General features: G+C 37.8%; 2 protein-coding genes across 2 annotated transcripts; one reads left to right on the forward strand and one right to left on the reverse strand.

Annotated features, from left to right (window-relative positions):
• The first annotated feature begins 943 nt into the window (after nucleotides 1-943).
• Nucleotides 944-5,632, forward strand: LOC113698516 (squalene epoxidase 3-like). Its single transcript, XM_027218360.2, has 8 exons — nucleotides 944-1,487; nucleotides 1,583-1,756; nucleotides 2,452-2,563; nucleotides 2,700-2,874; nucleotides 3,391-3,559; nucleotides 4,077-4,352; nucleotides 4,612-4,890; nucleotides 5,316-5,632. Exons 1-8 carry the CDS (start codon nucleotides 984-986, stop codon nucleotides 5,415-5,417), a joined length of 1,791 nt encoding a protein of 596 aa, XP_027074161.2. The 5' UTR covers nucleotides 944-983; the 3' UTR covers nucleotides 5,418-5,632.
• Nucleotides 5,633-5,978: 346 nt separating this feature from the next.
• Nucleotides 5,979-8,564, reverse strand: LOC113698612 (pentatricopeptide repeat-containing protein At3g49740-like). Its single transcript, XM_027218489.2, has one exon. The coding sequence runs from the start codon at nucleotides 8,501-8,503 to the stop codon at nucleotides 6,308-6,310; it is 2,196 nt and encodes a 731-aa protein (XP_027074290.2). The 5' UTR covers nucleotides 8,504-8,564; the 3' UTR covers nucleotides 5,979-6,307.
• Nucleotides 8,565-10,500: the final 1,936 nt, after the last annotated feature.

Genomic DNA, 10,500 nt, shown 5'->3' on the forward strand with positions numbered 1-10,500 from the left:
CTTTTAAAGTTTTTTAACTTGCTAAATTGGTTTAATGGCACGATAAATTGTCTAAAAAATAACTCTATGGGGTAAATTGATAATGAGACCATATTTTATAGGGGTAAAATGATAATATTTTAAGGGTTAAACATGTCTTTTCACTTTAATTAACAAATTCCGTTAAGTTTGACCGTTAGTATTGGGAGTAAAATGACTAAAAAAATAACGTTAAGGGGGAAATTGATAATAGTACCAAACGTTAAGGGGATAAAGTGATAATAACTCTAGGAATTATGAATAATAATGATGATGGATGATTTTGAAAACTTATGCTATTTTTCTTTCTTTTCTTTTATTTTTTGTATATCATGCTTGTTGGAGCTGATTTCATTGAATTTTGTAGAGAAAGAACACGTGGGTTCTAGTTTGGTGTAACAATTTTTTTAGAGAAAATTAAAATTTTCTGCTTTACTATAATGATATTTCATATTTCGACTATTATCAAATTATTGATTCTTTGGCATAAATCCAATTATCAAAGACAGTAATAAGATGTTGGTTTCGGGAGTAAAAAACTGAACAAAATCAATTTTTAAGTCAAATTTCCGATCACCAGTGGATGAACACTAAATTTCCGATCACCAGGTTGTAAATTTGGGCTTTCGATTGCTTCGACTCGAACTCGATACTGATTGAGTTTGAACTTTGAACTATTTGATAAGGTTCAAGTAGAAAAAATCAAAACTCGATTATTCGTCGAACTTTATCGAGTAATATATTTATAATATAATTTTAATTATTTATTATAAAATTATAAATTTTAAAAAATCAAACTTGAAAACTCGATTAAAATCGATTAGGCTTGATTGAGCTCCATTTCGTCTGAGTTCAAGCTCTGGCTTGAACGCCCTACCAAGTAGTGTAGCATTATAAACAAAAAGGCCAGCACGTCAAGACACCCAGCGGCCAACCTGCCCGGTCGCTGGACCTTTCCACTTAAAATGCACCCCTCCCTCGTCCTCTCTCCCCTGTGTACTCAATCCAGCTCCAGATCCCCAGATGCAGATGCTGGTACTACTTGCCAAACCTCAGCCGACCCCAACAGCGTTGTTACTCATATCAGTGGTCCAAATTTTGTTGTCCTCTTAGGAACCACTCAAATATCTACTTACAAAATCAACGGAATGATGCGGTTTAATAGGTTTAATAGTTGTTTTAGGAGTAGTATTTATTCATCAACTGCTGCCAACTCCTTCGTCCATCGTCCTCTTCCAACACGCCACACCTTTCCTACTTCAGTTTCTTGGAATTTACCATCACCAACAGTATCCCGACCCAACAGGCCTCTATATATTCAGATAACAAACCCCAAAACTAAAATAACAACAACAACATTCCCAGTAGTTTATTGTACTGACAACAGCAATACTACTAGTGCGACAACCCAAAACAGAGAACCAGAAGGTTCAAACCCCGTTTGTTCTTTGGCCAACAAATTCGGATTGGTATGCTGATCATCATGACAATATTCATGGATAAGTACATTGCCGGAACATTCTTTGCCTCTGTTTTTGGTTTTCTCATTCTCTGCATTTTGCAGCTTAGGAGTAATAAACAATATAAGCAGAAACCGCACGCAGACCGGCCCTGCTTAGACATTCGGAGCAACCAGATGGCGGTTGATGAATGCCGGACCGGCTGGGACTCTGATACCGATGTTATTATAGTCGGTGCGGGCGTCGTTGGTGCAGCCTTATCGTACACCCTTGGGAAGGTCGAACGCCAACGCCTGCCCTGCTCACCTCACCCACATACACTCCCCAAACACCCCCCCCCCCCCAAAAAACAAAAAAAAAAAAAGAAAAAAAAACCAAAAAAATTCATATGAGCGTTTTCTCAAAGTACTATTCCGTTTTAAATTCTGTAAAAGATTTTTTTTTTAAATTTAATGTTTCTGTAAGCCCAAAAAAGATAAGCCAAGAAAGAGTCTTCCTGGGAGTATTTTGTATAGGTGAATTTGTTTGAAGGAAGGGTTTGCACCAAGAATCTTAGCACTAGAGAGAAAAGAGGAAGAGTCTAAAGGAAAGTTTTTTTTTTTAATAATTATATGTACTAAGATGGGTGACTATCAGTTCTCTATTTACTCTTAGATTGTTAACAGGTTTTCTTTGATGATGATGTATTGAGCATTTAATTTATTTCCTTACAAATAAATAAAGGGATGGTTTTCTGAACTGAGAGCTCTGATGACTTGGAGCTCACCTTTCCTACAGTAAAAATAATATCTGGCTATTGTCAGCGATGTTATCTGGCATGAAGTAGTTTTGGAGTTTTCAGCATTGTCACTTATGTAAAAACAATATACGAAAAAAAGACTTTTTTGAAGTTCGGCTTGGCTTTAGTTTCTCCCTTCACTTCACCACAGTGGAGTTCTATAATATACGATGTAATCTTTTATTGCTGTTGCAGGAAGGAAGGAGAGTCCGTGTAATCGAAAGAGACTTGACTGAGCCTGACAGAATTGTGGGTGAGCTGCTACAACCAGGTGGATATCTCAAGTTAATTGAGCTGGGACTGGAAGGTATGTTCTTAACGTTTTTGCTAATCTTCTTGTTTGGTGAAACATCAGCTTTGTGGCTCTTTTTTTTTTTTTTTTTTTTTTTGGGGCGGCAGAAGCTGATTTTTAGTAGCTTGACGTGGTTTCCCATTCACTACAGATTGCGTAGTTAACATTGATGCTCAGCGAGTGCTTGGTTATGCTCTTTTCAAGGACGGTAGAAGCACTAGAGTTTCTTATCCCTTGGAAAATTTCCATTCAGATGTCGCAGGCAGAAGCTTTCACCATGGGCGATTTATTCAGAGGATGAGAGAAAAAGCAGCTAGCCTTGCCAAGTAAATTTTATTTCCCACTTCTGTAGAGCACAAATGTCTATCTTGCTTCTTATCTTACGCCAGAACAAATGAGGAACCAAATTACTTTCCTGGATACTTACAATTCATTTTCATGCATTGATTTCACTACTTGCGTGCTATTTTAACTGACCCTTGTCAAATTCTGATCAGTACTTCCAACGCGCATCTCTTTGAACATGCTGATTTATTGATTACTCGAATAAAAAATTTAGTAAGCTGGAAAGATCAATTAGTATCTATAAGCTTTCTGATAACTTCTGCTACAGAATAAAATGAAAAGAGCAAAGAGAAGAAAATAAAAAAAAAAATCTAATCTATGGCTCCTTTTAGACTTGTTCGTGCCTAAGGATGTCCAATTTACTAAGACTTCCAGATTAAGGATCCATAAAAAGTTTATCTTTTGGACCATGCACCACATGTATAACCATCATTTACATTTCTGATTTTCTAAATATCTATTTTTCTTGAATATCTTCTTGGTTCAATTTTCACTAGTGTACGACTGGAACAAGGCACTGTGACATCCCTGCTTGAAGACGATGGCACTGTAAAAGGTGTTGAGTACAAAACCAAAAGCGGCAAGCAGCTGAAAGCTTATGCTCCTCTTACAATAGTGTGTGATGGGTGCTTTTCAAATTTGCGACGATCTCTCTGCAGCTCTAAGGTACAACCTCAAAAGCAATGGCTTTGTGTACAATTTCTTGTCTGCTGCATTCAGATCTGGATCAAATCAAATTAAACTGAAGCTTGTCTCTTTATCTTTATTTATTTATTTATTTTTATTTTGTTAGAATACTGTTTGAAAAAAAAAAAAAGTTACATTAATATCTCTGCTATTTGCTCTTCACTCCCAAGTGGAATGCGTAAATCTTTGAAAGTTTGTCAGTATAACCATTATGTTTCATGTAGGTGGAGATTCCCTCTTGCTTTGTTGGTTTGATCTTAGAGAACTGTCAACTTCCGTTTCCAAATCACGGGCATGTCATTCTGGCAGATCCTTCATTCTAGCATGTTTGTGTATGCTTTAGCGATTTTTTTTTTTTTTTAAATTAATTTTTTGGCATATGCTTCAGCTTTCTGCATCTCAATGTCCATTTCTTTTCCCTGGTTTTGTTCTGGACATGGGAGAGTTGTCGTGTTTTTGGACCAACTTCAATTGATTTATATGTTGCTTGACCTAGATTCCTGCAGAGCTACATGATGCTTTCGTATCTGCTATTGACAAAGGAGACATTAGAACAATGCCAAACAGAAGCATGCCAGCTGCTCCACATCCTACTCCTGGAGCACTACTGCTGGGTGATGCTTTCAACATGCGTCATCCTTTAACCGGTGGAGGAATGACCGTAGCCCTGTCTGACATTGTAGTGTTACGAGATCTGCTTAAACCCTTGCAAAACATGAATGACGCTGAGTCCTTGTGTAAATATCTCCAGTCCTTTTACACATTGCGCAAGGTAAGCTAACCTGCAGTTTGAATTAGAAGATGTTGAAGCGTTTATTCAGAAAATGAAGTTTTGGTAGATATTTAGTCTGACACAAGGAATAGTTTCATTCTTTGATTTCCACGTTTAAAATGCAATTCTCATAAAAGAGAAGAAAGAATGCAATTCAATTCTTACTTGCCATATACATGTCTACCATCTAGCTTCTGCATGCTGTCTATGAAGAAAATTTCTCATAATATTGACACCATTCATGGTCCTTAATGTGCAGCCAGTGGCATCTACGATAAATACGCTGGCTGCGGCCCTATACAAGGTGTTCTGTGCTTCTTCTGATCAAGCAAGAAAGGAAATGCGCGAAGCATGTTTTGATTATTTGAGCCTTGGTGGCGTTTGTTCGGATGGACCTATAGCTCTGCTCTCCGGTTTAAATCCGCGACCACTGAGCTTAGTTCTCCATTTCTTTGCCGTTGCCGCGTATGCCGTGGGACGTTTATTGACCCCTTTTCCTTCCCCCAAGAAATTGTGGATTGGAGCTAGATTGATTTCGGTATGTAAAGAAAATCCTTTTCCAACAAATGATTGGTGCATCCCAAGGCATTGATTTCCTTCTTTTAGCTCCAAAATCCAGCTTCCCCAATTTCTTTTTAGCCAACATGTTAAAAGTCTGCCAATATGCAAACAAGGTTTTTGCATACAGCAGAGAGTGATTCTGCGAGACAGTTTGAGTTTCCTTGACCATAAACCATACTTAGTAATCACTTGTTATTCATAAACTCGTTTTCTCATTTCTCACTGTCGCTGCTATGGGCGACTCTTACCACGGAATCCTTTCGGCAACAGCAACAAATCCTTTCATGCACTTTTAATCATTAAATAGTACCCTTTTAATTATAAACGTCAATTTCCCCACACATTTTGGATTGTCTTTGAGCATTGGTCATTTTCATGACTTGGCAAACTTCCTGTCTCCAGGGTGCATCAAGTATCATTTTTCCTATCATCAAGGCTGAAGGAGCGAGGCAAATGTTTTTCCCTGCAAGTGATCCTGCATATTATAGAGTTTATCAGGCCTGACGGCAATTTAGCGACTTTCACCCGTCTCCTCTTACTAAAAAGCAAGGGACGTTATGTGAATTTTTGATCTGCCAGGAGAGAGGAGCTGTAGAGTAGACTAAAACTGTGAACAAAACTAAAAATTTGAAGTTTAGGCATCTGATAAAACTGTAAAGCATGAATCTCCCATATTACATTGGCTCATATTTTAATAGAAAAACCATCTTACTTCTAAACTTCACATACCGTCGCTAACATCAACATTGAACCTTCTTACTTTCATGGCTTTTGGGTGCTCTTCAGCGAAAATGGTAATTTGCCACTACACTAAATTGTTCTGGTTCTCAGGTACAATTTAGGCAGCATATTATATATTTCCTTATCTAAAAAATATGCGAGGCCGTGTATTAAAAATAAGGTACATATGTAAACTAGTTTAATGGGTTCGTAGTAATTAGCTGATAAGGATATGGTACTTCTTTTATGGTAGTTTTCTTAACTTCAACAAGGAATGTCAATGCAAACTCCTGTCTAAGAGACTTGTAATATAGGAAGAGTTAAAATAGTAAAAAATAGAAGATATGATTCCAATTTGTTCTGCCTTGGCCATTGATTTCCTTTGTAGCCTTTTATAGGAATGCACTACACAAACAGCGAAAACAGAACCTTCCTCAGGTTAATTATGATTAGTCAAGAAATAGGAGAATGAGGTAACTCGAAAACTAGTCAAAGGTTGCCTCTCGAGTTTTCAAGCTAGTGTCTGCGTTTCAAACACATGGATTTGGCACGGACTTCTCCGAGCTACGAGGCCATGATGTCCAAAGTTTTAAGTGCTTCGCATTTACTGCACGTCTCATACTTGCTTTCAAATGTATCATGGCAATCATGCCAACGTGACCGATCTTTTAGTCCTATGATCTGATCCAACTTCTACCCGGTTGCTTCATCACTCCCAATTTCTTAATCCGTTCCCGCACATCAGCAGACTCAGTCCATTTTCCTGCATCTGCATAGATTTTTGATAGAAGCACATAAACTGCAGGATCATGCTTTTCAGTTTGAAGCAAGAAGCCAGCAACTACTCTTCCTAAACTCAAGTTACCATAAGCTGCACAGGAACTAAATAATGTCCACCAGACACTTGAATCTATGTCAACATGCTTGCTGTTTATTAATCTTTCGGTCTCATCAAGGTAACCTGCTCGACCTAGAATGTCAATAAGGCAAGAGAAGTGGTCTACATCTGGTTCAATACCATAAGTACTGACCATGGAGTTAAAAATTCGGCAGCCATCGTTGACTAAACCTGAATGGCTACAAGCTGAAAGAACTGCAGTAAAGGTAGCCTCATCAGGTTTAGTGTCAGAATCTTGCATCAGCTCAAAGCAACGGACACCTTCCCTACCTTCTCCATTTTGTGCATATGCAGATATCATGGAATTCCATGAAACTGTGTCTTTTGAAGTCATTTTATGGAAGATCCTCAAAGAAGAACACAAATCACCACACTTTGCATAAAGAGTAATGAAAGCATTATTCAAAGATGTCTCCAAAGAATAATGAACTTTGAGTGTGTAGGCGTGCACCTGTTTTCCATGCCGCAGAGCTGAAATGCTGGCACAGATGTTCAGAACAATGCTGAGAGTAAAAATGTTAGGAATAAATCCTGACAACACAAGCACTGAAAATTGCTCCAAACCCTGGACAGGAAATCCATTCAATTGATACCCGGATATTAAAGTATTCCAGGATATCAAATTTTTGGTGTTCATTGTATAGAATAATCTGTAGGCCTGGTTAATGTAACCATGCCTGGAAAATGCTGAAAGCAACGCATTGGAAACTTCGACTTTCAAAAGTAGAGCGTTTTTCACAACAGCAGCATGAATCATCTCAACATTCACTACTGACTCTGAGCTTACTAGTAAGCTTCCAATTGTGAACTCATCTGGTTTCGCCCCTTCTCTCTGCATATGAGAATAGACTAAGATAGCCTCTCTGCCCAAATTCTCATTAGCATAGCTTGTTATCATGGTGTTCCACGACACATTATCTTTCTCTATTAGTCTCTCAAAAACCACACGAGCTGCATTTAAGTTCCCACAGTTACTATACATTGTTATTGCTGCATTACTCACAGAAGTACAATCTTCAAAACTCATCTTTATCGCTTGTGCATGCACTTGAATAGCATCCGTTAAACAATAAGAGGAACTCATTATACTAACAAAACTCAACTCTGTAGGCCATAGACCAGCACTTTGCATATTCTTAAACATTAGAAATGCATCCTCCTTTCTTTCCATGCTGACTAGACCAGCTATCATTGCATTATAAGTTATCTGATCATGCACAATACCTTTTTCTTCTTCAAAAACTCCATGAGCATCACCAATCCTTCCGCATGCAAAATACATTGTAAGCAAAGCATTAATCACCGAAGTTTTAGCTAGAAGTCCAGACTTGATAACCAAAGAATGCACTTGCAATCCAAAGTCCAACAACTCCAAAGAACAAAGACTCAAAACACTAGCCAAACTATAATTATCACGTCCAACACCCAAAGAATGCATCTTCTGGAACAATCTGAATGCAATCTCATCAGACCCATTTTCTGCACACCCTGTGATCATCGCATTCCAAACAGCAACATTTCGTTGTGGCATTTTATCAAACATCTGACAAGCATATTCAACGTCCCCGAGCTTTGCACACGCAGATAACAATGTTGTCCATGAATAATCATCTGGGCTTTCAATTTCATTAAAAACCCTTTTGACTGAACTCAAGTCTTGTGATTTTGCATAAACCGAAAGAAGAGTATTTGAAACGTGAGGAAAGAAAATGAGCCCGGCCCGAATGGCATTAGCATGGAGCTGGTTGCCAGCGCTCCTGTCCCGGAGGTTGGCGCAGGCTGTGAGGGCGGCGGAGAGGGTGTAATGGTCAGGTCTGAGATGTGGGGAAGAATTAATTTGGCTGAATAGTAGGAGGGCGCCAGCATATTGCTCGGAACGAGTGAGTTTTATAAGGTGGCGGTTGAGTTTGATTAGTTTCTTGGCGCAATTCCCACTTATGGTGGTAGGCAAGAAGCCTACTCCTCGTAACATCTGACGTTCATCTTCCCACTTGGTTTGATGAAATTATGAAACACAAGTGACTTTTAGCATATTTTGTACACACAACGTATGCTTAATCTTTCCTATATACCATCAGTGTAAGGTTGATGTATGTCCTGTGAATTGAATTTAAACATCAAATTTTATAAATGTGAAACGACAAAATTTTGTATATGTGATATTCATCTAGATTTTTATTTATATCTATTAGTATATGGTATTATTAATACATAAAAGATTTATCGCTATTAAATAAAAAAGTCCTATATATGTATATATATATTAGGGAGAAGCTTGCGCTAAACGCGGGAGTTTTAACCTTTGTGATAAAATATTTGTTCAAATAAATTTATAAAAAAGATAGTAGTATTATAACTATATGATAATTGGTTTAATTGAAACAGTTGAAGTGCATGAAATTATAAATAAATTGGTCAAATCAACAAACTTATAAAGAAAAATAAATTTATAAGTAAAAAAAATAGAATTGTAATAGATAAGCAAAAACATCATTACCTTTCCAACAGTCATGTATAAACTCCTTTACACACACACACACACACACACACACACACACACACACATATATATAATACCTTTAAATACCTTTCCAAAAAATCATGTGATCTTTTATTTTTTACTATTTTAGGAAAAATGTCCAATTTAAGATCGACTCAGCCTCTTTTTTTTTTCTTCTAAAAAATCAACAACCTTTTTTCTTTTTAAAATCAACTCAAACTTGATTACTGAAGTGTCAATTAACTGTTGGAAAATTTGTCAAATTAGTCCCTAATATTTTTACAAAAAACTTTTTTAGTCTCCAACATTTAAAATCATCCAGAATCGTCCCTAACATATAAATTATAATCCATTTTGGTCATAATGCTTGTATTTGTTCATTTCTCCGACTAAAAATAGCACGCCTCTCTCACTGTGGGCATATTTTTAAGGACAAAACTGAAAACACACTTCATTTTCGATTGAAAGCAAAAGTGTCCCTTTTCATCTTTCCCCCTAACATTACAGTCACAAAAAACCCTAATTTTCCCCTTGAATTTTGGGAGAAAGCATATGAAGAAGGCATTGTGTACCTAATGTTGAATAGGGCTCCCTTTTTCTTTTGCTTTCGTGCCAACCAGACACTAAACACCACAAGATCAATTGCCAGAAAGCTCACGAATCCAATTGTCATGACAACTCCACTCTTCATGCCCCCACCATTACTAGATATTGTGATTGCAATAATATTTAGAGCAGGTGTAGTTAATCTTGCAGTGGGTTTCTCAGGGGACAATTGCTAGTAAGGCTGAGTTAGTTGGAGCATCAGTTTGGCACTTGGGATTTTCGGTGACATGTTTTCTATGCCAATGCAATGTCACCAATAATGTTGCGCCAAGTGTCATGTTATTATTTAAACTTATGTTAAACTAAGCCAAGTTGAATTATTAGAAAATTAAAGTGTAAATAATAACAAGACACTTGGCGCAACACTATTGGTGGCATTGGGTTGGCATAGAAAACATGCCACCGAAGATCCCAAGTTTCAGTTTGGGATGCATTATTTCGGGAGGCGAGGGGAGAAGGTAGAATAAGAGATGTGGTAATAGGAGGAGGAGACACCACCGAAAATAGAAGGGGATTTAACAAGGATAGAGCTTGGGAAGAAGCAGGTGATGGTAGAGGCATAGTTATTAAACCCGGCTCGGCCCGGCGGTCGAACCGGTCAAACTGGTGAACCAGACATGGGACCGGGCTGGATTTTCAATTGGATCATTTAAGTAATCAACCCGTTGATTAGTCAACGGACCGCCGGTTCGACCGGATTAAACCGGAAACCCGGCCGGTTGTGTCTAAGAACCGGGTTTCATATAAAAATGTTATGGCAGTGCTGAGACTGAGAGTCGAAACCTGTGCGTCTGATACAAAGCAACATCGACGAAACCGCTAGGCTACCTCGCGAGATGATGATAAGGTTGCTTACATATTAT

This window comes from Coffea arabica, chromosome 7c (genome assembly GCF_036785885.1).
Source record: "Coffea arabica cultivar ET-39 chromosome 7c, Coffea Arabica ET-39 HiFi, whole genome shotgun sequence".
NCBI classification, from domain to species: domain Eukaryota; kingdom Viridiplantae; phylum Streptophyta; class Magnoliopsida; order Gentianales; family Rubiaceae; genus Coffea; species Coffea arabica.